This window comes from Uncinocarpus reesii, genomic scaffold (genome assembly GCF_000003515.1).
Source record: "Uncinocarpus reesii 1704 scaffold_5 genomic scaffold, whole genome shotgun sequence".
Classification (NCBI taxonomy): Eukaryota; Fungi; Ascomycota; class Eurotiomycetes; order Onygenales; family Onygenaceae; genus Uncinocarpus; species Uncinocarpus reesii.
Window position 1 is genome coordinate 1551166 of NW_003052496.1, and position 27042 is coordinate 1578207.

At 50.0% G+C, this 27042-nt stretch overlaps 7 protein-coding genes across 7 annotated transcripts; 3 read left to right on the forward strand and 4 right to left on the reverse strand.

The window, feature by feature from the left end:
* Nucleotides 1–320: 320 nt before the first annotated feature.
* UREG_07564 (uncharacterized protein) lies at nucleotides 321–3292 on the forward strand (the record flags this gene model as incomplete). The annotated part of the gene is made up of 2 exons (XM_002582745.1): nucleotides 321–1826; nucleotides 1892–3292. 2 exons carry the CDS (start codon nucleotides 321–323, stop codon nucleotides 3290–3292), a joined length of 2907 nt encoding a protein of 968 aa, XP_002582791.1.
* A 1957-nt stretch (nucleotides 3293–5249) lies between these two features.
* On the forward strand, nucleotides 5250–5687 carry UREG_07565 (uncharacterized protein; the record flags this gene model as incomplete). The annotated part of the gene is made up of 1 exon (XM_002582746.1): nucleotides 5250–5687. One exon carries the CDS (start codon nucleotides 5250–5252, stop codon nucleotides 5685–5687), a length of 438 nt encoding a protein of 145 aa, XP_002582792.1.
* An 883-nt stretch (nucleotides 5688–6570) lies between these two features.
* UREG_07566 (uncharacterized protein) lies at nucleotides 6571–7524 on the forward strand (the record flags this gene model as incomplete). Its single annotated transcript, XM_002582747.1, has 2 exons — nucleotides 6571–6893; nucleotides 6966–7524. 2 exons carry the CDS (start codon nucleotides 6571–6573, stop codon nucleotides 7522–7524), a joined length of 882 nt encoding a protein of 293 aa, XP_002582793.1.
* A 465-nt stretch (nucleotides 7525–7989) lies between these two features.
* On the reverse strand, nucleotides 7990–14048 carry UREG_07567 (uncharacterized protein; the record flags this gene model as incomplete). The annotated part of the gene is made up of 10 exons (XM_002582748.1): nucleotides 7990–8017; nucleotides 8090–8747; nucleotides 8810–9725; nucleotides 9929–9951; nucleotides 10121–10814; nucleotides 10870–11223; nucleotides 11278–12605; nucleotides 12794–12946; nucleotides 13040–13881; nucleotides 14029–14048. 10 exons carry the CDS (start codon nucleotides 14046–14048, stop codon nucleotides 7990–7992), a joined length of 5016 nt encoding a protein of 1671 aa, XP_002582794.1.
* Nucleotides 14049–14632: 584 nt separating this feature from the next.
* Nucleotides 14633–15804, reverse strand: UREG_07568 (uncharacterized protein; the record flags this gene model as incomplete). Its single annotated transcript, XM_002582749.1, has 2 exons — nucleotides 14633–15426; nucleotides 15489–15804. 2 exons carry the CDS (start codon nucleotides 15802–15804, stop codon nucleotides 14633–14635), a joined length of 1110 nt encoding a protein of 369 aa, XP_002582795.1.
* Nucleotides 15805–19489: 3685 nt separating this feature from the next.
* On the reverse strand, nucleotides 19490–21820 carry UREG_07569 (uncharacterized protein; the record flags this gene model as incomplete). Its single annotated transcript, XM_002582750.1, has 4 exons — nucleotides 19490–19735; nucleotides 20088–20379; nucleotides 20813–21667; nucleotides 21777–21820. The coding sequence occupies 4 exons, from the start codon at nucleotides 21818–21820 to the stop codon at nucleotides 19490–19492; spliced, it is 1437 nt and encodes a 478-aa protein (XP_002582796.1).
* A 1465-nt stretch (nucleotides 21821–23285) lies between these two features.
* Nucleotides 23286–25759, reverse strand: UREG_07570 (uncharacterized protein; the record flags this gene model as incomplete). Its single annotated transcript, XM_002582751.1, has 8 exons — nucleotides 23286–23453; nucleotides 23710–23867; nucleotides 23986–24078; nucleotides 24424–24685; nucleotides 24799–24935; nucleotides 25210–25378; nucleotides 25590–25622; nucleotides 25709–25759. 8 exons carry the CDS (start codon nucleotides 25757–25759, stop codon nucleotides 23286–23288), a joined length of 1071 nt encoding a protein of 356 aa, XP_002582797.1.
* Nucleotides 25760–27042: the final 1283 nt, after the last annotated feature.

Consider the following 27042-nt stretch of genomic DNA (forward strand, 5'->3'; position numbering starts at 1 on the left):
CTCAGCAGGAGAAATTCCAACATGCGCATTTCCAAGCTCAGTCTGATGCCCAGGCCCGTGCCCAGGCTGCGGCAAAAGCACAAAGGGCAATCTCGTCTCAAGCAAGTCCTCAGATTCCGCAGACACTACCACAGCAAAGTCCGGATCTGGCGATGATGAATCGCCCTGTTCCCGTTCCAGTGCCCCAGCAGGGAGTTGCCCCGCAAAACCGGCATTTTCCACGGCCTGCGGGGATCGGACCAAATCACGGTGCTATGCAAAATTCACGACTAACAATTCCTCCTGGACTCCCACCCGAGCTTCAAAATCAATTGGCCCAAATGCCTCCCGACCAGGTTAGCCACGTGCTTCAGAATCTTCGCCGTTCAGTTGCCAACAGCCCAGCGATGCTTCGACAAAACCCCGGTGTTCCTCTCCAAGCTCCTCTTGTGGATGCTGCCCAGATGTCTCACCCTGCAGGGTCGAACTTAATCAACGATTCCAATATGCGAGCAGCGATGGGAATGCCTTACAATATGGGCGGAATGCAGCCTTACCCTGGCCTACAGGGCCAACAATTTCCGATGCAAAAACCAAACCAACAACCATCAAATTTTCCTCAGCCATCGGATCCTCGTCTATCTTACATGCAACAGCGCGCGGCCAACATACCCATGACCGAAACTCAAGTTCGAGAGATGGACCGAATGCCATTTCCCGCTGCCGCTCTGAACATAAATCCAGCCATTGTACAGGCGTTGCCAAAAACCATAAAGTCCTGGGGCCAGCTTAAAATGTGGGCAAGTAAAAACCCACAAGCGCTTGGTGAGATCAGTATGGATAAGCTAGCAATGCTCCAGAGGATCCATTTCAGCCAACTGCAGATACACGCTCGGAGGGAAGCTGCTAACCGCGCCATCGGCCAACCTGGTGCTATGCAAGCAGGAATGGATCCGAATAGCATGAGGCAGGCTCCTTTCAATCTAGCAGGGCCTCAGCACATTCCCCAACAGTACGTTGGACAAACCCAATTGCCTCCCAACGTGCCAATGCTGCGCCCGATCACTGCCGCAGATGTTCAATTCGCCCGTCAGAAACTAGGATCTCAAGTCGAAAAGCTTAGCGATGATGCCCTCCGAGTTTTTCTAGAAAAGAATCGACACAAGCAATTCATGGCACAGGCGGCACGGAATAGGGAAGCTTCGCAAGCTTTCGCTGCTCAAGCGGCAAACCAAGCTCCGCCTGCGCAGGTCTCGACGCCCTCTCAACAACCCCAGCATATCCCTACGACACAGGCTCAGCCACAAGCACCACAGTCTGCGCCAATTCCCGGAATGTCCTCTGTGGACACCAAGCCAGGTCCTCAGAATGTAGCCAACACCCCGCAATCTTCGATCGCCAAGCCGTCTCCTAAATCTCTTAAAAGACCCGTTGCCGGTGAAGCAGAAATCAAAACTCCTGCCTCGCAGCATCCGCAGACTCCCGTGGTTCCGCCCGCTCGTGGACAGCCACCACAGGCTGGTCCCCAACCTACACGGGAACAATTGGCTGCTATGGATCCCCAGCAAAGAGCGCAATGGGAGACACAGAATAAGCGAGGTCGTATTCCCAAAAGTGTGGCGGATGAAGCATGGAGTCGTCTGCCGGATAATTTGAAACAAATCTATGCGGACATTGTCCGGAAAGACGATGCTGTTATCCCAGTTGCCATGACATCAGATCAAAAAGCTGCGATCGCACAACAGCTCCGGGAAAATACAGATATGCTTTGTCGCATGGACGCGTTAGTTCAGTGGGTCGCGAGGGTCCCAGGACAGGAAAATCCACTTCGTCTTCTACTCCAAATGGTACGAGTGTTCGCCCTGATCATCTTCTCTCGAATAGTTTTGTGGAAATCACTAACTTGTTGCAGAGGATGTTATTGATGAAGCAGTTTAAAGGCCCTGATTGGACGCTAGCGGATCATTTTACGATCGCGCCAGAATATTTAAACTCATCCATTATGTATATCAAAAAATGGTTCGCCGAGATGATCAGCCGTGTTCGTTCTCGACAGGGCCAGCCAAAGGCTACCGGTCCTCAACCTCTTCCTGGACAACCCGCACCGCAAAAGGCCCCGACGCCACTCAACGCTAGTAATCTTCAGCAGCTTGAACAGCAAGAGGCCGCGCTCCAAAAGGCCAGGATGGCGCAAGCTGTACCAGCTGCTCCGACAACAGTCAAGCCGCCTTTCCCTATTGGAGCATCGTCACCACAAGGTGTTCCTCGTGTTTATGGGCCAACCAATGTCACTCAAGACAACCTTACTCTTCCTCCACCTAAACGACGCAAGCCAAACCAGCCTGCGAGCAAGACAACAACAAAACCCGGACAGCAGCCGGCATCTGCGGTTCAGGAAGAAGCACCAGCCGTGGCCGAGGCTAGGAAGCCTCAACCGGTTCCCAATCATACTTTCAAATGTCCAGTTCGAGAGTGTCAATACTTTATCAAGGGATTCTCATCTCGCGCAGCGTTGGATAGCCACGTCAACGAACGGCATAAACCGGAGGAGCCGATCAACGATCCCGTTGAGTATGCGATTGAGAGCTTTAGAATAGGACTTGGCATTGACAAAATCGATAAAAACTCTTCTGATACGAAAGAGGGTAAGGCTAAAGCTTCTACAGCCCTTGGAGCAGGGAAGTCACAGCCATCCAAAACCGGCACGAAGGGAGAGAGCATGACTCCTGCCTCTCAACGGGTGGTTAAGACTTCAAGCATGGCTGCTGTCAAGTCGATCTCACCTGCTTCCCTTCAGCAGAAAACGTCGCAGATGAGTATCACCAAGGAACTGATTTCGGTGGAGCCTAAACGAGATTCGAGCAAGGATGATCCGAGAATTATTGGGACTGACGCATACATGGGTTCACCTGTCGCAGATCCATGGGAACAGTCTCCCACACCGTTGGAAGCGATCAGGCAGACATTTGGCGAGTTGGCCGGACAAGGTCTCTTTGATATTGGTCGTGACCGCGTCGATGAGCTCCTCATATCCGAATCGTTTGACGCCATCCGATCCAAAGACACTCCACTTTCCATGGATGCCAGTGCAACCACGCAGACGTCACGGGGTAGCGACGTTTCCAAGGACGACGATACCCAAGGAGATAAGGAGGATAACTGGGTTCCATCTGATTGGATGCAACTTCCTGAGGACCCCGATGCCGGTTTGTTCCTGAGTAATGAGTGGTTCAATGACAACTGGAAAGCTATGGCAGTGAACGATATCGAGATGGGTCTAGAACCACCCGAGGATTTGGTATATTCAATTTAGTCTATGTACAAGGTGCAAGGAGGGAAAAGGGTTTGATTGTCATGTTTACATGAATTTATTGCCGTTTCGAAATTCTATGGGCTGGCGGGGGGGCGAAAAACAAAAATAGATACCATGGGCAATGGGCGGAAATCAAGGCGGTGTTCCGGCTCTGTTATTGCTTGATCTCTAGTGAAAAAGAGGCAAGGCGTCTGGGAATTGGGATGTTGCTTGGCCCTTTGTCTGCATTTTTATCTCTCTTGGTTTGGCAATTGTGTTTTTCTTGTCCAATGGTGCAGTGTCGGAGGGATTCTTTCGCTTTTATGGTGTTGATTGCCTCGGAGGACGAGGCACAACAGCTCGCTTCCAGGATGCATGTACACATTGTACATTCCTGAAATACATTATTAATATATAACTACTTCTGTTCGACATTGTATCCGGGAACAAAAGTCGTAGGTCCTTGTATTGTGTGCAGGAGTAATGCATCCCGCGCAGCCAACTAGTTTGTTAGATTTATCAGTTGTGACTGATCCTTTTATGGGAGAGGTGCGACTGTTGAAAGGGGTTGAAATACAGCTTCCCCGGCCGAACAACTGCCCCATGGCACTTGCGAGCCCATGAGCCCATCTTTCTAGGAAATTCCAACTCAAACCAAATTGATAGAGTTGAAGAGAATGCGCGCCGGCGAACATACTGACAATGGGAACATATTTGCTTCCGCGCGAACTATCTATGCATTTAGAGGAGGTTGGCAATCATTTTTATACCACATTCGGTGAGTACTTAATATGTATGATATCTTTGCACGAGCTTAGAAGCTAACTTGCCCAGTTTTACGCGAGCATAATTAGGAATATTAAACAGTCTGCCTTCCATCTAACTCGCGGGGATGCCAAAGTTGGCGGACTTTAGGAACGAGCAGTGGTTCCCAACATTTGAAAATCTGCCCAGCGCAAAAGCCGACGACACTGATTTCTATACCGTCAAGGATGGGAACAAATTTATTTACTTTAGAAACTGGTGTTTTATCGGCGAGCTTATAGATGCCATCAAGCATGACAGCCTCATGCTCGAGCTTCAAGACAAGAAGGGTACTTTGGTACCAGTGGTGTTTCGAACTAGAAGCCGGGGCCTTGACTTGCCTTGGAGCGTTTTGGAGTGTGGATCGACGGTTCTCATTTTATATGCGCAGCGGAGTGTGATTTGGGGTAAGACGGTTGGGATTCAGGTAGGGGCTGAGAAATTGGTCAAGGTAACTAGGCGGGATGTCATCACTTGCATATAAACTTGCCCAGCTGAACTGTTGGTAGATTCTGCGTATCCCACTGAATGAGTTCTTCGACTTGAGTGATCGAGTTGGTTTCTTTTGCCAGACTGAGGATAAGCAAATCTGCCATGGCTGCGGCAAAAAGAAGGCATCAGTGAAGCAATGTGCCAGGTGCCTGCTTTTCCGCTACTGTGACAAGGTACGAGGAGGGTTGCCGGGATAGCTATCTATCTGAGCTTTTCTGCGAAAAGAGGGCGCTGACTTGGGTTCGATTAGGAGTGCATAGAAATCGGCTGGAAGAAAAAAGGCCACAACAGGGATTGCAGAATCTTGGATGCTGAGATGCAAGAGTTTTTCCGTACTGACTGGGAGATCATTACTGTCCAGCCTTCCGATGTTTCTTCCTGTAACTGATTAGTGTATAACAGCCTGACAGCTGCAATAGATGTGATATTTTTACCATGATCATCGCAAGAGCAATCGATTCAACAATGCATGTCCACATGGAGCCAACTAAGAGCACAAAGACAACAATTGCTTGACAGGTGGTTAGGATAGATGACAGTAGTATGACGTTGACTTGAGTTAAAATAGTTATATAGTTAGCTAGTTGGGGTTCTCGACCCCACGATAGCCTCTTTATTCCAACCTCCAGTGGATTCCGTCACGGTCAAACATCAGCTTGACGATAGTTACGCTGCCGACAAAATGCAGAGCGTTGCCGATTTTCGAGATGACGAGATCTTCCCCCCCTTCAAGGACTTGCCGGGTCTGACGCTCAGGCCTGATAGTGACTTTATGGACGACAATTGCCAACCGATAGCGCATTGGTGTTTTATGGGCGAAATTGAAGATCTGGAATTGTTTATACGCCCGGTGGTGACCGCCCGTGATAAGCGGGGGGAAACTTCGATCATTGCATTCTACATGGATGACCGTTCAGCGGGCGAGTACTCATTTCAGCCCAACCATACGATTGCTGTTTTATACCCGGAGCAGCATCATTTCCGGGACGGCAGGCGCGGAATCCGTGTAGAAGACCCAAAGGTCGTCAAGGTGGGAAGCAGGAAAAGAGACAGCTCTGAGAGTATAGCTTGGATGTTGACTTGGTCTTGTGAATTAGATCATACCTACCTCGCTGAATAAACTCTTGCGTCTCAGCGACCGAATCAACTCTTACTCGAAGAGAATTGATGGCAAGTTAACCTGCCATGGATGCGGCCAAAAGCAAGAATCGTTGAAGGCTTGCTCGAAATGCTTGCTTTTTTGGTACTGTAGCACGGTACGGATAGGACGCGATTTGAGGCCCCCCTCTATTTTGGCTGCCAAAAGCGTGTGCTAATTAACCATCTGGCAGGACTGTCAGAAAGCCGGATGGCAAGACAAAGGCCACAGACGAGATTGTAGGGTCCTGAAAGATCCCAGTGTTGCCAACATGTTCCGCTTTCAGTGGGAGAGATTTAGGAGCGAAGTCCGCTTTCCACTGCCATCGGGCCCTTAAGGTGCAGATGGCGGAGTCGAGTTGGAGGCCGGCTGGTGAGTGAGAGCTTATAAGCCTTAAGCTGCGCATTGCGATGTTCATTGTTCATCCTTTTGCTATTGCGCCTTGGGAAGTCAGTCTCCGGCTGGGATGTGGCTATACGGATTAGTCAATAAGCACTTGGCACTTTTAGCGCGGTGGCAGTAGCCATGCTCGGGACGTGGTCCAATCAGGCTGCAGCAAGCCCTCCAATATCGGCAGTGCCCCTGCTGAGATAACCCAAGAATACCGCCTCATGCCTGCACTGCCCGCCGCCCGCCAATTCAACGCTGAATCCCAGTTTCGCCTTAATATTTGATAAACCTGTCGGCTGCTCTCTTCTGCGTCATTCTGTAATCCCTTCAGTGGCGCTTTGTAGTATTTCATTATCCTCATTTAAGAGCCGCCGGCAAGCTACATTGAACAATTATTACTTTTTCCCTTCTTTTTCAATCGGGCTGCATTTGTCTATTTCCACGAGCAAATAGTGACGTTCCTGAGACAACCAACATGAAGCTATCATCGAGCATCGCGTTGGGCCTCCTACTATGCCTTTCATCCCCGGTTACATCCCGCTATGTCTTGCGCACAGACCTCAGCCAGAATGATTTCGACGACCGAAGCCTCCGCGACCTTGAACCCGTGATTGCTCACACTCCCAAGCTGCCCGAGTTGGAGAAGCGCAAGGGCGGCGGCGGAGGCGGCGGAAGAGGTGGCGGAGGTGGAGGTCGAGGCGGAGGGGGTCGCGGCGGGGGAGGTCGTAGCGGCGGAAACTCCGGGGGCCGGTCCGGGGGAGGAGGACGCCCTGGAAGTCCGGGAACAAGACCATCTAGGTATGTCGACAAACTGTTGGATATGGACGCTTGATTTATGGCGCTAACTTTTTCTCGTTTCCCCCGCGGTAGCAATGCTGGCGGATCATCTCGCTCCGGATCCGGTAGACCTCGCACATATGGCGGGGGAGGATATTATGCTGGTGGCTCATCAGTTCCGTATACCGCCGGCAGACGCTCACCAAAAGGGCTATTTCCATTTTTCCTGCCCGTAGCGCTGCTCGCATTTTTCCCGGGTCTCTGGCTCTACGGCGCCTATGCCTACCAGACCAACCACGGTTTCAACTGGCGCAACCGAACAAGCAATCGAAATGAAAGCATCCCCATTGTCTGCTTATGCCAGGAGTATTCCGTGTGCGGCTGCGATGATAACAACAATAGCACCTACATCCAATCGCTTCTCAACGATGTGGATCGAAATGGTCTGCCGCGCAATTCGTCCGTCATCAAGACCGTGGAGGTCAACGGAACGACCAAGATTTACATCAATGGCACCTTGCCCAATGGAACTACTGCACCGGATCCTTCGATTACAGAGAACATCTCCAACCATGTAGTGCCGCAAATCTTGCGGCTGAGTGGCTACTGGACGATGGCAGCGATCGTTCTTGCGACCGTTACACTGCTTTAAAAAAAAATAACCTGCATACCGGCGAGGAATATTCTGAAAGGGTGGTCGTTTTTGCTTTTTTTAGCTCTTTTTGAAATCCTCACGACTTCCCTACATATACCCAGCTTGTTTTCTTCAGAGGTGGCCTTTTGACTATAGATGATTTTAGTCTGGTGTTGTACCATACGGTTATGATGATTGTTTTTTGACACTCGTTCCAGATTCTCCAGGAACTTTGCCCTGTAAATATGTATTCTTATGATGCACATGATATTACAATAAGTCAAGTATACCCCTACACAGAGTCTAGAATGCTTCAAATTGTACAGAAAGCCCGTGTTTGACTACGAGCAGAGGGGAGCTGGTAGTATACATATAAGTTCAACATTCCCAATGCGACCAAAAAAAAAAAGATCCATAATCCAGGGAGTAGATACGGCAGCGCTCCCTGCACTCCAAACCAACTGCTGAACCGGAAGAGAGCAACTAGGATCCCTTAAAGGTGGCCTCGTACCTGATAGAAAAGATTATCATTAGCAAATGGAAGATAAACCGGCTTTTGGATTCAAGTTAGCAGATAACATACCTCTTTCCTCTAAAGCCCCAGATTCCCCAATTTCCAGCAGAGACATCATGCGGATCGGCGTCGTTTAGGTCCCATCTCAAACTCCGGAACCTATTTTCGCCTGGCTTGAGCAGGATATCGAATTCGCCAGCGCACTTTTCCTTGACCCAGTTCATATCTCTCTGCATATCCCATTCCGTGTAGCCCGTGCAGATAATGGGCACCTTGGTCTCCAAGAGATGGGGCAGCGTCTCTTCCCACTCGTGAGAGCTTGCCGGGTGGCCTAATCCGGGATGGAAGAGCATGAAACAGTCAAAGTAAGGGTCGTACGGCTGGAACATGTTTGCGCGGTGCATGGTGTGGAAATAGTCGACGTATGTTGTGATTTTGAGCTGTGGACCTAGACGGTCTTCGACGATGCCACCAAAGGGGTTGTTTGGAGTTCGCTCAGGGAGTGGGAATTCGTCGTCCCGGTTCGCCATACTTTCTGGGCCGATGAAGATGAGGTTGATGCTTGCCCGTGGGAAGAGGTATGTGAGCTGGAGCCAGATATCCCGGGGGAGGGAGGATTCAGCACGGGCTCCTAGGACGAATATTCGGACTGGTGGCGCATGAAGCCGTAGACCGGCAATGTCCTTTCCCTCACCGGCTTTTGGTGGATGGAGCGTATATCGAAGGGCTATTTTCACGTTAGCAAGGCTAATTGACTATAGTTCTCTTCATTTTGGAAGAATCACTTACCGCTGAAACTCTTCAATCCCTCTACCGTGACCATCCCGTCCCCCCGCAAATCATACGGACTCAACTCATGCAACACACTCGCAATAGTGACAGGATACGTCAACAATCTTGTAACCTGCCTCATGCACCTATCGTCATTCACAGCATTAAACTCCCTCGTATACAAAAACGTATCCCAATTCGTCATATTCACCACGCACTCCTCTTCCTGCGGGCCCGGATAGTCAAATTCCGTAAAAAACCGCCCCGAAACCAGATCATGGTCGTCCTCGTTGATCTGTCGAAGCGTCTCACACACTTCTAAATGCGCCTCAAAGTCATCCATCCAATGCTCTTCACAGCAGTATACCGGTACCCCGCAGTCAGGACATTCGAATTTCGCGTGGGCCGGCTCCTGACTAGCGGCATCCGAAGCCTTTCTGGCCTCGGAGTCGTGGGGGGACTGCGGAACGCGGGTTTGTCGGTGGTCCGGATGAGGACAGAACGCATTTTGTTTTATGAATGCCGCGCGCCGCCTGATCTCTGGAGATGGGGAGTTGGTGTAGGAATGGAAGAGGTTATTTGCGCGCAGGAGGGGGCGGGAGCCTTCGGATTTGGGTGTTTGTCGCGCGGTGGTCGCTGTAGCTTCGGCCGTGGAAGCCGACGCAATGCCTCTTATCCGAGTTTGAGCATTGCCGTATGCATGCTTGATACTTGGCTGGAGTCTTTGAGGCTGGAACAAGACGCTGTTCGAGTGGTAGGCCCTAGACTTGGGTAGCGAGCGCGGACTGATTGCGGGCACACGGTTTCTAAGTCCAAGGCGGAGTGCCTGTGCACATCTTTGACAGGTGAATTCAACCGCCATGGTTATCGAGCGCTGGACGTTGAGTGTTGGAGCCGTGCGGCGTTCGCCCGCTTTTGTTGCAACGAAATTCAACTGGAGCTCGATCTCGGTCACGTGAGCGAGCCGTGCGATTCCACTGCGAGCGAATATTGACGAGGGAAATATATATATTTATAGAGAACCACAGTAATTGTTAGTGAGAATGCCCAAGCTCAATTGGACTATATACGAGTTATACTACAAGCCAGTCGAACAGCTATATGTTTTTGCTAATAGTTCGCGGGTTGGGCGTAAACGAGAGGATTCGGAAAATCGCGCCCTGGCTAAAACAATCAAAAGAATGCCTTCTCGCAGAAAATGCAATCCAAAATCAAACCGTGTAGCAGCTGTCGACTAGAAGATGTCTTCACACACGCTCCAATCACCAATGTCTCTGCATTTCCAGTACTTTCCACCATAGACCCAATACGGCTCCCCTGTTGTCTCACACTTGCCCTTGCTGAACCATTTTGGGATGAATTCCTCACCCTTGGAGTCGCGTTCTCGACGTTTGGCTCGCTGCTTCTCCTCAACACGATGTTTTTCAGTTGCAGCAAAGTCATATTCACCGTCTTCCATGGCACGCTGATCTGGCCGTAGGCGAGTGTCCGTTGGAGGTAAGAATGGCCTCAGGGTTTCAGGTATGGCGTTCAGAGTAAGGACAAAAGGGGTAAGATTGAAAGGGATCCCGCTGGGTCGGGGATTAGCCTGCCAGACTAAGAACGCTTGAGAAGAATCCGGGCTCTGGGGAGTTTCATCTTGCGGTGCTGACACCGTTTCCTGGTACCCCGGTGTATGGCGGGCATAGATCTTGTCATTCCATCGCCCGCCGATACTCCATTTTGGAACACCGTCGCGATCGAGAACTCTCCCCGACACCTGGTAGGCAGACGAGGCCGTCCAGCCCCGTGGTTTGAAATCGAGATTGCAGACTTCACCCGTTGTCCAATTTTTGATCGTCATTGGACCGTAGTTGTCTACTGTTGGATTCCCGGTGATGATCCCGATAACGGACGATGTGACCTTCTTCCAAGTATAAAGCTCTTCGCCGCCAGTAACAGGACGCAATCTTAAAAACCAGGTACCCAACGGATTGATATCAAATGATTTTCCATAGAATTTTGATTTCACAGCCGATTCACCCTGAGAAGACGTCAGTAGCGGTTTTCTATTGAAATTTCAATTAGGATATACTCACATAATAATCCCACTTGGTCGACTCTGCATATGCAGCACCGATCGGAGGGTGGTGACTGACTTGCTCAACGAAGAAACGAAACCCTTTGTCTGGTCGTACATATTCGTAGGTTTCTCCGAGCAATGGGTTGAACGGCTTTGCAACACGGCCAATTGTAGATGCATATTCACTAGCTGCGAACGCGGCAACGTATATCATACGCTCTAAGGAATCCGCACGATCGGCAGCGATGTCGAGAAGGTCAGTATATTCCATGTCTTCTGCTACACGCTGAAGCAACGATGTAGGCTCGTTGAACGACACCGGAAGAGTCATTTTAGTCATATCTTTTCCGATCATTGATTTAAGAATAGCCTAGAGGGAAAGCGTGAGTAATATAGCGAAACTAAGCGGCAATATTTGGCTTACCCAAAGTGAAATTTTCGGTCGATTATCGTAATCCATTTTTAGACGGGTTCTTATAGGATCCTCGTATCCTTTGAAAGCCGGCTCGATTTCTAACTGTTTTAATGCTCGAATGTCGGATTCACTTGCAGGTACCTCCTCCGGCTTTGAAGGAATTACCACTTCCACTTCACCTGCATCGACTGCATCGAAAAATTCGTCTTCCTCCTCCGACTCGTTCTCGGACAGTGCGGTTATCTCTTCCAAAATTGATTTTCTCCGTGACAGTGCAAAACTGCTAAGCTTGGCCTCAGTAGCTTCTTTGTCCAAGCTCAACTCCTTGACAACCTCCACGGCATCTGATATCTGTACATGGGAAGGCCCTAGACTAGTGGCCGCGGACGCATTCTCCAGGGCTTCTTTCAAAGCCTTTTTGGTCCGCTTACGTTTGTCTTCAGACTCGCCCATCCGGTTCTGAAGCTCTTCATGCTCTTTTGCGACTCGAGCCATGCTATCCTCCCACATTTTTCGCGCATCCGCTTCTCGTTCCAACCGATATTGCCAGTATGCATCGCGATCCTTTGATATCTTGAGTAAGTCTAGCACGAGGGAATTCAAATTGCTAACCGCTCCTTCGTAGGTGCTCAGGGCTTGAGAAACGGACGGATCCGAAATCGGAAGGGTTGGGTTTTTGTTCTTTTCCGCTTGGAGAGCGGTTGACACAGTTCCCAAAAGATCCAGTTGCAGTTTAACCGACTGGGCAGTAATGTTGAAGGCGTCCTTGTTTGATGGTTTGATTTCTCGGCTACTGTCGTAATCGCCATAATCGTCCTCTTCCCCATCTCCTTCAGCAGTCAAGGTGACGTGACTCACAATACGATCGATACCCTGATGCGAATATGTAGGCTCAAGTGTACCAGAAACAGACGCTTCTTCCTCCCCAGCTCCGCTTTCGGAAGCGCCTCTCGAGACCTGGAGACTTAGTTTTGACCCGCTGGGTGTTGGGCCTAGTGATGGGGGAGCTAGGGATCTTCCGTTGCCCTTGCCACTCGTGAAACTTGCGGCATCTGTTTGACTATCAGCCTGTCCAAATTGGTCAATTTTTGCCTGGCGCAGAGCCTCAGCATCCCTTGTACGTCGCCTATCATCTTCCTTGGCTTCATCTTTTGACCATTGGATGGCGTTATTCAGCGCCCAAAACCACCGTTTGGCCTCCACGACGTGGTTAGCCTTCAAATGATACTTGACTGAAGATTTCCCTTGTATCTCAAAACGAGTTTTGTCCTGGGGATCCATGTTAAGTCTCGCGATACGCATATTGATAGCACCACGGCACGCGGAGCCGGCATCATCTGTTGTCGCATATTAGCACGTGTTCAGTGTTACCAGGTTTAGACCAACTTGCCTTGGTGTTTATAGTAGCTGAGAACACCATCCTCCAAAACAAACCATCTCAGTTTATATCCGCCGGTATAATTAGTCCACTTCTTGAGATAGCCTTTCATTTCACGCGCATCCTTCCCGCCTAGGGTTACTTCACCTCCTTGACTAGGGTTATTTCCTAAGATTGACTTTTCCTGGATGCCTCGCTGAGCCATTACAGCGGCTGGTGATCTTTTCACGATCGCTTTCGTCCTATCGTCCTTGGTGACATCTTGTGGTAGCTTTCCTTTCCTATCGCGCCGGAAGGGATCTGCGCCATTCATCAACAAAATTTGAATCAACTTCGTGTCCTTCTTCCTTGTTGCTTCGTGGAGCAACGTTCCGCCAGTCAAGGCTGTCGTACGATCTACCACAAGCTCCAGGTTATTCACATCAACCGTGCCTTGAACGCGCGGCTCGCCCAACAGTCGCTCTAGTTTGTCGTAGCCACCTTGGGCTACTAGGCTCTGGATCTCCCGAGTCTTTGCATCCACAAATAGCGATCGGGAGAGCTGGAGCTGTTGGAAGATATCGGGCGTACGAGCGAGGTCAAGTGGTATCTGGCTGCGGTAGTTCGTAATGGCATCGTTGATATTCGGACGATCCAACAATTCTTTAACGATGGATAACCTTCCCAACTGCGCAGCCAGATGGAGGGGAGTATTCCCATCACGATCCCTAGCATTTATGTCAACATCCCCATTCGACAATACGTACTCTACCACCTGGGGCTCCGCGCATTGAATTGCCAGGTGAAGAATAGTTGTCCCCAAAGCCGTGCTGCTTTGTCCAGATTCCCGACACTCTTTGATCGCCTTCGAAATTGCAGTTGTGTCGCCGTCACGCAAGATTTCAAACAACCGAAACGTTCGCACGGATTGGTCTATCGTCAGACTACCGCTCGGCGGGGCATTAACGGGGTTCATCTCAAGCTCGTCTTTCGAATCTGTGGCGTCCGCGTTGTCGCAGGGCGGGTTGTTGCTACTCTTGCCGCTCATAGAATCCGTCTCCGCCTTTCGCCTTGAAGGCCGCAGGTAGCTCATTGACGCCGAATACGAATGACGTGGCTCGTTCACGGGTGAGGGAGAGTTCGATATCGGTGAGCCGGGGTCTAGATTCGATTGTTTGTCGTCGTGGCCGTCATCGCTCCGTGACTTGTCGCGGTGAAGTATAGAGAGTGCCAAAGCACTTTTAGAGCGCTTGTGTCTAAGTGATGGAAGCTGAGTAAGTACCGAGCCATGGATCGCAGGAAAGGAAACTTGGAGCTTGGGTTGGAGATAGCCGGTACTCAAGGCCATCCATTTGGGGCTAGACACACGGACGCAATAGGACTGGAGGGGTGTGTGTAGTTACCCTTCAAGTTTCTCTCCCATTGTCACCACTGTCTGTTCAGGGATTCATCCCCGGGTATTCGGGTTGGTAATCCAGGCGCCGCTCTCTCTGGAGGGAGGGTAGCAGTTGGGAAGCGGGGGCTGTGACGGTGCCACCTGATAGAGTGAGGGCAGAATGGAGGCTCGATGTAGAAGACAGTATTTTTTGAGCAGCAGTACCCTTAGTGACCCAAGGTAAGGAGTGAGGGATTGACGATACTTGGAGAACAATTGCACGCTTTGAGCAGAGTCCTGGCGAGATGCTGATGTTGACAGGGGGGACTTGGCAACTGTGCGGAAGCGTCAACTTCGACGAAGATCCCCCAACCAAAGCCACAATGCTCTTCGTTCTGGAACGCGGCAAACAAGAGGATTGTCAGAGAGATTTCTGCTGCACTGAACTGTTGAAACTCAATGGCGTATTCCAGCCTTTGTGTGTATTTAGCGACCTCTCGAAAGAAGCGCTGGAGCCCAAGAAAGTCGCGCGTACAGCATATCAGACACTCCAAACGCTTCAGGTTCAACATAAAACTATCTTACATCGTGAAAGGCTTTGCAACCATCCTCCTGACTTTTGAAAAAATTGGCTATTGCTTTTCCCTCTGCTCTCCACTGACTAGAAGGATAGCGCTTCCCAGTTGCCTCCTCAAGTCCTCCTTCTCCACATCGTGCGTATCTTCCACTTCGCCCCATTGCTCCGTCTGCCACCGGACCTCTAAGCTGGACACTTCCGCAGCCTTCTCGATTCCAAAAGTCCTCGGACCCTCCGGCTGCAAATCGCGGAAATATTCACTCCATTCCACAATGAGTCTCACTCCGATGAGTAAACTCTTGCTAGCGAGCACTGCCCTCTCCAGTCCCGCCAATTCATATGCCGGCAGCCCAGATATCCACCCCCGAATCACTTCTTTCGTAATCTGAGGCTGGGAAATGGGTAGAATGCTATCCGCTTCGAAAACTGGCTTGATCTCGACCCCTGGCCATACAGCTGTGGTTAAAAACCCAATAATAGGCTGTGCCGTCCGCTTTTGTACATCTCGCAGCGACTCTGCAGTTGTTTCATCTCCTTCAACATCATGCGGTCCCTTCTCCGGCGCCCAGCTCAAAAGCGTGTCAGTGTCCAGGTATCTCATCAACGTTCGTAGTATCTCATTTCGGATCGTAGTTTCGTTGCGTGAATCTTGTTCTATAATGTCTTCGGCTCGAGCGGCAAGAGATGTCAAAGGAATCAGATGGTGCTTTAGCGCTTGCTGCGCGGACACAAGTTGGTCCCATTCCAGCGCTATCGCGTGCGCAAGGTGAGGTTTTGAGCGTGGAATAGTCAGGATCGTCTTGGCCGGTGTACGTATGGGGCGGGAATCTAAAAGCACTTGGTAACCCTCTATGAAGCAATGAATCAGCCTCGTTACTCTCCAGGACCAAGACAGGGATAGAACCCTCTACCGGGTACTTCTTTCACATGGACATCTTTCCAGAAACGCTTTCGTAGGGGGCTTGTTTTCGCTCCTTTGGCCGGAGAAGCATCCTTCTCCTGCCTTATCAATTCAGACTGTTTTCTTCGTCGTTCAATTCGTTCTGTAAACTCGGGCGACGGCACTGGAGCTTTCGGTGGAGGGCCATGGACATTTATCGGATGTGCTACAGCAGACTGAGAGATTGAGGAATGAACGGCACGAATGCTCGGTGAACCAGCCCTTATCCAAGGGGAAACGTAGGAAGGCCGAAACCATATATGGGATGCTCTCTGCAGAGCTTTCATTGTCTTTGTTCAAGGGCGATATCTTGAACTGTAAAGCTGTTTGTTGATTGCCCATCCTGTGATAATTGCTTGTTTTTGCCTGGACCTCATGTCCTCCGTTCAACGGAAAAACATAAACGCGGGTCTAGATCCCGGATCAGCTGTGGGATATCTTTTGCTGCCAGAACATATCACTCAGGGCACATATTCCATTTATTCTGGTCTACAAGTGATACTACGAACATGGGCCACTACATTTCAAATGCTGCTTTGTTACATTTAAGTAACCGGTCAACGACCTGATAACCAAACGAACTGCCAAGATGGCCTGGAATGTCATGGCATGCCCTAACAAGTCAGGCCATGGATATATGGAGGAAGGTTGCAGCAGAGAACTACTCTTGAGACCATGGGTTGTGCATCACCATGCTCACTGCCGGTCTGGCGGTCTCTTCTACATTCTCCATATGAAGAAAGAAAGTTGCCCAACGGGGCTGGTTTGAATGGCATGTGCGAATGGCTGTGTGTGAGGAGCATCTTATAAGAGCACAGTCCACTGCAGTTCTAGCTGAAAGTTCCAACATGGCCGATGATGATAATCTTGCCTTTCAACTAACTGATTAGCAAAAAGATATCAATCCAATGATACCGTCTCTTCGAGGCTTTAAAATCAGGCCGGTCTTTGTCTGCATTATCCGGCCTTCCAAAATAAACCTACCAGAAAACCGAAAGGCCGAATATTGAGAAGGGACTGACAAATCGTCACTATCAGCCCTGGAATTGATCTTTTGTGAGAAGCGATAAGCTCGACGCCTCTTGGCGCTATTGAATTTCTGGAAGTGATTTGAGCACGGGGATTATGCTGGTAGATCACCTTTCTCCTGCTTCACAAAGCAGTCACATTTAACAGCCACGTTTGATAGAGACAAGCTTTCAGCAGGGGGAGCTGCTCACAGTTTAAACATTCAAATGATCACCCTCGGACGCTGGATGGAACATCCGCGGGAACGAGATTTGATTTATGCCTCAATGCGGAGCACCGTGAAAGTCACTGCAGCCGGCTCTATATTTGGCTCAGCATGGCCTTTCCGCGTCCGTTGCCGCCTTTGTTGGGGAAGACAATCTCAGCTAATTAACTAATTAAGCTCGTTATCCCACGCTGTCCCACGCTTGCCCACAAAAATCTGACAGTTCTTCCCGCCGAAATGCGGCGTGACGGACCAGGGTGTCGTGGGACAAACTTGCCCTGTGCAAATCCTGCGTCAAACAGATCTGCTGGAAGGAAGCTCGAAAAAACAAAAAGTTCCAAATACAACCAACCGTTTTGCGGGACAAGCGGGACGTTGGTGAATGCGCTTCTGCACCGCCGCACTCTGGAGGGATTGGGGATTGGCTGGGCTCCCTGGCGAGGCTTGCAAGTGAAAGTTGTGTGCCTGCATTAGTGAAAGTCGCCCACGGTCCAAGGGGGATAACACCCTTGGTTATACCTCCAATTTTCGAACGCTGGGCGCTACGAATAATGATTGGGGGGCCTGCAGGAGGGCGTGGAATGGGGATGACCACCCTTGTTCTTTCTACCTGCAATGTAGGTAGGGGAAAAGAAACGTCCCCCTGGAATCTTCGAAGAAATTGTCATCGCTGTGTAGGAACATCGCTGCCGAACCAATGACACGATGTATACGGAACATCCATCGTCATCATTATCACCATGGGTGGAGGAAACCAAGGACAACGCATGCGGTCCTTGGAAAACAACGAGATCACACTGCACCCTTGGCTCTTTTGCCCGTACAACGGTGCCATCCATGGGCCAGCACCTCTTTTTGTGCCGTCCTCCCGATGTCATAAACCGACCAGGATTGCGATCCGACTGCCCCTTTCGTTTCTTTTTTGCCCTACCACATTGGTGACCTATTGGAATGATCGAACCGAGACCTGCCTTTTCTCCAGGTTTTACGGCAACACCTTACCGAGGATGCACGTGTGATGTATGTGCGCGTGTATATACCTTGTTCTTTCGAAAAAAGAGAGAGAGGGCTCATTCGCTCTTTGCACTGACCACAGACGCAATATGTGGCTTCCCGTCGGCTTGCCGAATGTCAAATGTCGATGTTGGAGGGGATTCTCAACACAGGCCAATATTTCCCCCTCCAGATTAGTTGCCGACCTCCTAGGCTAATAGCGGATATTAAAAGAGGTGACGGCATATAGTTCACTAAATATTAAACTACTCGGATCGCAAGATTGGCTTTCACCATCACCAACACGGCAAATTAGAAAAGCACGTCTTGGCTGCTCTGTTAAGCAGACAGCTGCGCCTCGATTCTCCCAAAACCGTGCCATTATCCCTTTTGTCGATATTTTTCGAACCATCGTTACCCGTTCTTTATTCACCTTTCTCCTCGGTAACTCGTTAACTACAGAGTTAGACCGGCGTTTAGTTAGTTAGCTAGTTAGTTCATGCATCTCGGAAATATAAACCTGCATGTCCCCCAAAAAGAAACGAGAAAAAGGAAAAATAATAAAAACTTGTCAACGAACTAACTATGGGAAGTCGTAAAACTAATGCACGAGGCATCTCTTCCCCGTCTTAGCTTTTTCTGCGAGACTTTTGGGTCCTTCTAACACTTTACCGTCATTGCATATGTTGCATTCGTTGATCCTCCCAAAAAATTGATTCTGGTCCAACAAAGAAAGGCAAAAAAAGAGGTAGTACCACCTGTTAATGGGATTATAGGCATGGTTCGGGCGTGATGTGCCCCCCTCCGTGTGTTGCTGCCTATATCACCGGGATATGCAGCTTTGGTTGATTCATTCACCCTCGCTTCCGATTTATCAGTGTCGAGGTACTCGTATGAGGGAACGTGTTTGTGTTAAACGATACCGACACTTCTCGGATGAAAATATGCGGGGGTGGCATGAATCACAGCCAAATTCTCCGAGATGGAGGCAAAGAGAGATGTCAAATTTCATCTTTTTAAAAAGGATATGCTGCAAACAGGTCCAGGGACAATTGATTTCGAGAAAGCGATAACATTTTCAGTGCCAATGACCAAACAGGGAACAAACAAGAAATCTAACGCTGTCATGATGAAAAAGCAAAACAAAAAAAATAAACAAACAGGACCAAATCAAGCTTTTGCTAACCCCAGTGCCAATACATCCAGGAAACCAAGAACAGAAGAGAAAATCAACAGCTTCGCCAAATAAAAAGAAAAAAGGTATCAATTTTGCTGTCAAATCAAACGGAGCGGGTGGAGAGAGAAGAGAGCAAGACGGAGAAAACGGTGCTCTAATAGTTGAGAACACAATTAATAGCGGCTTTAAAACCTGGTATAAGTAAACAATGACAACGGAGAGTAGTGTTTTCGTCTAAATCATTCAAGATACCCAAAAAAAAAGCGCATGCGTAATTCCACAAATGCCAACAAATAATCGGTAAGCAAACGGGGAAAAGCGGGAGAAGATGGAAGGTTCAAGCGCAAGGCCGTGAAAGAGGGGAAGGAGGTCGAGAAGTGGTTTTGGAATGCATATGGATAATCTTGGCCTTTTTTCTAAAGGCGAGCCGGGAATTCGGATGAGAGAGAGGGGAGGACCCGTATATCTGGAGAGAGGTTCGGGTGAATGGTATTGAAGCAAGAATGCTTCCCGGCTAAAGGGCGAATGGAGGAGGAGGAGTGCAGAGGAACGACGGATGGAGAATGCTTCAAAAGTGGCCAGTTTTCGACTGATGGTTGACATTTAAGTTGGGTGAGCAGAATCCACTTCCTAGAATGGGGTAAATAGTCCTGCTGTCTGAGCACACGGCTCGAAGGGTGTTTGATGTTGGTTTATTCGGGGGCAAGGCCAATAGTTTCGATTTGGAGTAAGAAACGGATACATCGTAATCGGACTTTTCTTTCATCCGATCGGTATCGCTGACATCTGCGCCCTCTCGAGAACCCCAAGTTGTCTGAAGAACCAGTGCGAGTTAGCATGTGGGCAGAGCACATGTGAAGACTCAGAAAAGGGAAACATTTGTGATGCAAGGTGATTGCACCACGACACATGTGGCGCAGAGCGACGGCCAATCGACGATCAGAGGCGTGGGAAATTAAAATTCAACACAAAAAGCAAAATAACGAAAATTCAAACATGGGCCTTTGGAGACGCAAGAGTTATACAAGTGGGGCAGGGGCTAGAACCGCTGTCTTCGGCACGAGGAACGGAAAACAACCGTGGAAACTCGACGGAGACGCCGTTGGAGATTCTGCGGGGAAGCAAAAAGCAAGGAAAAAGGAACGAGAGGGCCTGGCTTGTCTCACCACATTGAGAGTGAAGGCAGCATAAACTTTGATGATGCCATGGAGGTATCCGAATAATATCGAGACGGGCAGCAGGAGGAAATCGGCCGGATAGCGGACGTAATGGCCCAGCAATTTGATGAACTTGGTGATGAACATCCACAGCAAGAGGGCGTGAATAGCTAATGTGCGGGTCTCTCCACTCCAGCCTTCCGTGCCCTTATAGAGACAGAGGATCAGAGACAGATCGCCAATAAAAGCGGGAGGGGACAGCGTTGTCAGGAAGACGGCGTAAGTGCTCCACGGCTGGCGGCTAAATTGCAAGTGGGTGTCCACACGGACCCCTTGAGTTAGCGTCATGTTCAAGCAACAAGAGCCTTAGTGTGCTCTAGAAAGGGTGGAGCCTCCGGTAGTAAGACAATCCCAGTGGGTTAAGGCAGGGATGCGATGGCGCGATTTGCCCGGTGACAGATCCTGCGATCTTCACCCGAAAAAAGCAAACAAAACACGCTAAATCAATGCATGGCAATCAAATGCAACATGATGACGCTAGAGAAAAAAGAAAAGATAGCGGGACCCAAAGAAAAAAAAAAAAAAAATTGGTGGAGAGAGGTGTTGACAACAACAGAAATCGCAACAAGCTGCATCGCGAGTCGTCCACAAACGGAGCATGAGCGTGTTGGGGGGCAAAAAGGGCAAATTCCAAAGGCTTGGGAAATTAGGGGCTGCCAGGGGGGTGAACTTACAACCAGACAACGTGTTCCTGGAATAAGGTTGTGAGGTTGCTGCGCCAGTTGCTTCTCGACCACCTGACGCACTGCTTCAGGAACTTGGGGTTATCCTCGAGCGTCGTCTGGATCTCGGCCTCGGGATGGTACTGGAAATATGTTTCCCAGCCGTGCGTAACCATCCAACGCGATAAGAAATTATCGTCGTCGGCATTGAGCTCGTACCGCCCAAACCACCACTCCTCGTTGGTGAACCCCATGGTAAACTCACGGTCCTGTAAGATTTTGGTCCGGTACGCCACGGTGCGACCCGAGAGACACGGCATGCCGCCATCCATATGGGTAGTTGCAGCACAGTCAAAGTTGCGCCGCTCGAGGTACAATGCTCCCAGGAAGTCCCAAATCTTCTGCATCGAGAATATCGGGGCGTTCACTCGCCTGAGTCGCTGGCACGTCGCGACGCCGCCGTAGCTGGGATCCTTTTCGAACGGGGCGAGAACCCACTTCAACTCGGTCCTGGGCCATGTCACGTCGTCATCGACGAAAATGGTGATTTCCGTGCGCACTTCAGGAATGGCTCGAACCATCTGGCGTCGCTTGTTGGGTTTGGGGATGCTGAGTAGCTGGATTCTCGTCTTCGATGCCGGCATCGAGTCAAGCATCCTCTGCGCGTTTGGGCGGTTCGCGTCAATGGTAACAAGGAAGATCTGATAGGGCTCGTTGACGAGAATTGTGCGAATCGTTTCTTCCAGCTCCTCGCCACAGCCCTGCAAGGACGGTATAATGATTGTAGCATCTTGGGAGGTCAGAGCGGGGTTCTCCGGCGGAGGAATTGGACGAAAAGTCCATACTGCAATTAGATTAACTACCAGTCTGAGGTATCGGTAGGCACTGTCTCGACCGTGGGTGGTTAGAATTGCAACCCGGAAAGCTTGAATTGGGGGGGCCCATTGGACACATCAATTGAGCAGAAGCCACTCACAACAACAGCTTAAAAGCCAGAAAGTGGGGGAATTCATATGCCATCATGCGTGCTCGTGGATTGGGATCGTTGTACCCAGCATCGAACGCCGGCCAATGTATGGAAGAGCTCGTACGATTATACCTGGTCGACAAGACCGCGCGACGATGTCGGACCCGACCACCCCCGGAAGAAGGAGAAGTAGAAGAAGAAGAAGAAGTAGAAGTAGATTAAAGATTAATAGCTGTAAGGTTTGAAGGTGGAAACGACCGGCCCAGTGAGGCACTGGCGAGGCGCAAGAGAACGACTGCGAAGGGAAAAGGGAAGGACCGAAAAGAGAGTCGATGTTGAATTGGAAAAGAAAAAAGAAGAAGAAGAAGAAGAAGAAGAAGAAGAAGAAGAAGAAGAAGCAGAAGACGGAGGAGATTAACTCGGGATTAAAATGATTTTGAGCAACAAGCACGAAGAGGTCAGGAACATGGGGTTTAGTCTAGGGAAGCTTGGTGGGGAGGTCGATGAAGACAGCTTAAATTGTACCATTCTCACATCGTGAATCGCAATTGGCAACCTATATCATTGTTGAATGGAAATTCTAAAGACGACCGCGGCAATGGCAGTCAAAGAACAGACGGAAAGGGAAAAAAAAGACTTTTTTACTTCTCATGGGATCCCTTCTGCCTGTCGAGTGGTTTTCTTCCACCTGTTGGTTGGGCTATGCCTGTGCATCTCGACAACCAATTTTTTATTTTTTTTGTATTTTTACTCGGTAAAGTCCCCAGCTCACTACTGGGTGAAGTAACTGGTTATCACTCAGGACCTCTTTTTTTTTTTGCGTGTTAAGAAGCACCCAGTTTAGAGCAGTTATGAAAGGTGTAATAATAATAGGTTATCCCTGCAGACGGCACTAATATCCAGCAGCATGTGGAGCTACCTCAGGAGCAAGCATCTGTTAGTTAGCTTTGCGCTGGCCGACTGGGGAGGGGTGCATTCTGCGATGCCACTAGTTCAGAGTCACTGACTTTGTCCAGAGGAGTTACGTAGCGTGGCCAAGGGGGCAGAGAGGAGCGAAACCGTAAAAATTGGCTGTCAATCATTTCACATGGAACAGGGGCCGAGATATCTGACGTTGGACCTGCTCCTCGATCGTGTTATAACATGGGAGGACGAAAAAAGACCACTCTCGCCTTTGATTGGCATGCTCTGGCACCGCTTCCGGCTCCAAGATGACTTGAAGATTCGAAAATGGACCGAAACCGGGGTTGAGTTGGACGGTGGTGGAAATGAAAGCGAAGGATGTTATTGTTAGACCTGCTGAAACTTGAAGATATCATCCATCCGCGAGTTTCATCGCGACCTGCTTCGTTTCCGGACGATTTCTCTTCTCTTTCTTTCATCGCCGTCTCACGCACAATGCGCAGTGCGCAGCAAGAGGCCCCGAGCCGGTCCGTGGTAATTCAACGGCGCTGTCCCAGGTGCACATTCGGCGATCAACGCAACAACTGGCTGATCCCGAGTTAAAAGGGACAATAACTACGGCACGTCTGACAGGCCGGCTTTTTCGCGAAAAAAAACACCAAGAATCTCCTGCTTCCCGTGAACTCCTCGGTCGACGGATATCTTGCGAACCATATCCTCCTGCTCCCGCATCTTCATCCCGTGGCCCTCAAAGAAAGTCCTGTTTTCGGAAAAGTCCGGACCCTAACATGAGAGAAAAAATTGGGGGCAGACGTTATTTGTTCGCTTATGCGATATATTTTGAAGATTATTCTGGAGCAAAAAAAAAAAACTCAAAAACTCGGCGAGCAACGCGACGGCGTCTGACCGTTGATAACAAAGAGCCAACGAGCTGGGTAAACAGCGTCACAGTGCTTTGGGTGGGCATTCGTTGATCTGGCTGCGGGCGGTTGGCCCAATTTTTGATCCCAGTGAGCAAAAGCAACAGCGCTCAGCTCACAGTGGGCGTCGTGAGCGCAAGCCAAGACCGGACGGTTGACAGTGCCTTCGAGCTATGGGAGCATGTTGGTCTAGTAGCAAGTTGTTCGGTGGAAACGCCTTGCAGGAACGGGGTCGATGACAAGCAAGAGGTCGTCTTGAAGCTCGATGAGCTCTGGGCTTGTTGCAGTTTGTTGCATTGGTCGTCAGATAGTTGCAGAGAAAGCAGCGATCGGGCTGGACAAAGAACCGTTCCCGCGTCACATCCGTGGCTGGCTGCTGAGTTATCCTTTGATACCAATAGCCATATCGTCTAAATTAGTGCTTTCAAGAAGATCGCTATAAGGGAGCACGATGGTAGCTTCGTTGGGGAGGGAAGAGCTCTTGATAGCTGTATACAGTAATAGAGTCTTGAAGTTCATCCCTAACTTGTTCATCACAATCCAACTTGCACGTCCAATCCACCGTCGGGCACTTGCTCGCAAAGCATTCTTCCGCGGTACCTGCACCACTTGCCAGGGATCAAGACGGTGCACTTAGTTATCCTCGAAGCCCGTCATCCACATCACCAACCATTTAGAGCCGGCCCAGCCCGCAACTCCCTAGCATCAAATTATAATTGTGGACAATATGCATCTTATGCGGACTAGGAACGCCCCGCAGTTCGATACGATCAGCGCTGTGGATAAAACTTCTTGAGCATTGACCATATGCCAAGGAGGCCTTTTTGACCCACGACTCAGAATTGAAGGCTTTGAAAAGAATTCTGTCGAAAATTGCTCCTCCGTCAATAGCGGGTTTGGGGTGTTGATTGGCTTCTTGCTGGCTTCCAACCCGACCCAAGCGTCTCTGGTAACCAGTCGTTTCGCAGACCGCAAGACAACATTTCTGCCTCCACTAGGAGTTAATCCTTCAGTCAAGGGCAACTCAAATGCGCAAGGATTGTTTGTCGAGCTAGACGGACGTTGAGCATCCTGGCAACAGGGTTCCATGCAGGGCTGGTTTCATGTGTGCAGCAAGATTCAACCGTCGCTCCCTAAACATGTTTGACGCTTGTACACAGACGATGGGGTAGTTTAACTACTTGGTCAAATAGTTAGGTTTGACTGACAATCGTCGTCGAGGCTCTCGAGATATAAGCCGCATTCCTTCGATTGTTTCTCGGCCGTCTCGGCCTGACACAGGGCTGTCCGGCATGGCCGCATGGCAAGATCAAAACGCCAAGCAGCCTAGCACCGGAGTGGTGTTCTAGATTCTGGTTGTCCAGGGGGGAAGAAGGAAATGCAAAATGGCATCACGGCCAAATGTTGGGCGAGGCGATTGGGCGGTGGTGGCAGGGTTTTGCTTTGTTTGGGCATCTCCCTGACCGGCGACCTGTGTCTTGACTTCAAGGGTCTCTCGTTTGATCAAAGAAGGAGGGTGTGAAGGACCTGATTAGCCACCAGGGAGCGTTAATTCCAGGGATATATGAAATCCTGCTGCAACCCTTTGAGAATATCTCTTCCTGCGGTCAATCACTTACTCTGCCCTGTTGTAGATCCCCTTGAGAGATAGAAAGGCTCGTATACGAAATGACTCAGACTCGCGACAGCAAGTCGGTTCTGATATCCGATGGCAGTGGGCGGCCTTGCTGCTGGATGGAGCCGAACAATGAAGTATAAAGGCGCTCCTTCCGGAGCCAACGTGAGACGCTCCAGTTCCACAACCGCCAGTCTAACCGCGCATCACTCACCTGGCGCAACTTCATGCCGTCACAGGAACTGACTATGTCCCGGGCTGCTACTCAGATGGGGAGACTATGGGAAATACTCAATGGGCCAAATCCCGATTTACCAACGCCTAGAAGCAGATTTAATTCCTTCCCAAACATCAGCAGCATCATCTAGTGAATTAAATGCATACCTTCCGACGCAAATACGATCTGGAGAAACCCCCCTGTTTTCCGCGGTGCATCGCAAAAGTATGGAGCCGTGAATCAGCAGATCTTATTTGTTTGTCAGAGGTCGTTTCCCGGATCTTACGAGAGTACGTCCAACGGCTTTTTCCATTCGTTTCTGCAACTCTCCATCCATGGCGATATCGCTTGCAAGGCCCCTGGCGCGGATGGTTTGGAATGGGGTGATCCATCACCTGGTCCAGCTTGCAGCTCCTGGCGAATTACACGCCCGATCCCCCGGATCGCTGATCAATGGAAGTCATTGCACTCAGCCTTATGTGCCTGAGAAGTGTGGAAGCTGGAGGTTTATGTACTCCGGATGGAGCACCGACATATGCATGCAGCACGGGCGAGCTTGACAGGAGCCTGGGCATGCTTTTCGAAGACTTATCAGGAATGCGCGAAATGCGGGATATCAACAGCCAACGTTCGAAGTCGGCGAGTTCAAGGTTTCTCCTAAATTTCCAAACACGCCTTCTAGAAAAGTTCTCGAAGCAGATGATCGATGGCTGGTGGGTCATCTTCCCGAAGCCACGAAACTCAGGAACAATTGCGAGAATCGCCAGCCTTCGTCCTCACTCGTTTGTTTGATGAGTGGCTTGTTTGCAGGGATCAGTGGCCACGCTTATGCAAGTCCTTTTCTTTTTTGGCGACAAGGGGTGAAGCAACCGGCTCTGGAACGGCCGGGCCGTATGGAGTCCGACATCTGCTTTTTTATTGACGGCACTCTTTTCTCCAGGGATATTCAGCAAATCGCAAACCGGCATTGGACTCTTGACGTTCAAAAGGGCAAGTCGCCACAGAGGTGCTGTGAATGGCATGCCACGTTTTGCCCCACCGGTCGCTAAGCGGCTTCATGTTGTTTAAGATTTCCCGAATTTGGGACTCTCGTACTTGCAATTAAGAAGATAGTCATCTGATGCGATGGGCAAAGTTACAACTGCAAAGCGAGGACCGAATCGCTGACGGGTGGCCGTCGTTTTGCTACTCAGAGTATCCCGTCGTCCCACGTGTTTGGGAGCGGCGATAGCAAGAGTTGAAGCAATCATTGAAGGTTAATTAACGGCCAGCAGTATCCTTGACGGGGGCTCCGCCCTTCCTCGGGAGTTGTCTCTGTGTCTTGTCCGCATCTTCGGACGGAAAGCGGTGGGAAAGTCTTTTGTCTACTGAGTGAGCACAGATGGCATTAATCTCCATCAGCCGATGTCCTTTTCCGTGGAACGATGGAGCCCTTGGTCATCTGTTACGCTTACGAGGCGTTACGCTCTCTTTGCTGCCCAACAACGGGATTTCCTCCTCAAACGATATGCGCTGGCAAGATAAGCAGAGGGCATCGCGAACTCTAGGGTGATCGCTTTTGGGGCGTGGCATGGGGGCGAGAAGGTTGTCTTGGAGATCTGTCTGGTGCAATTTCAGAAT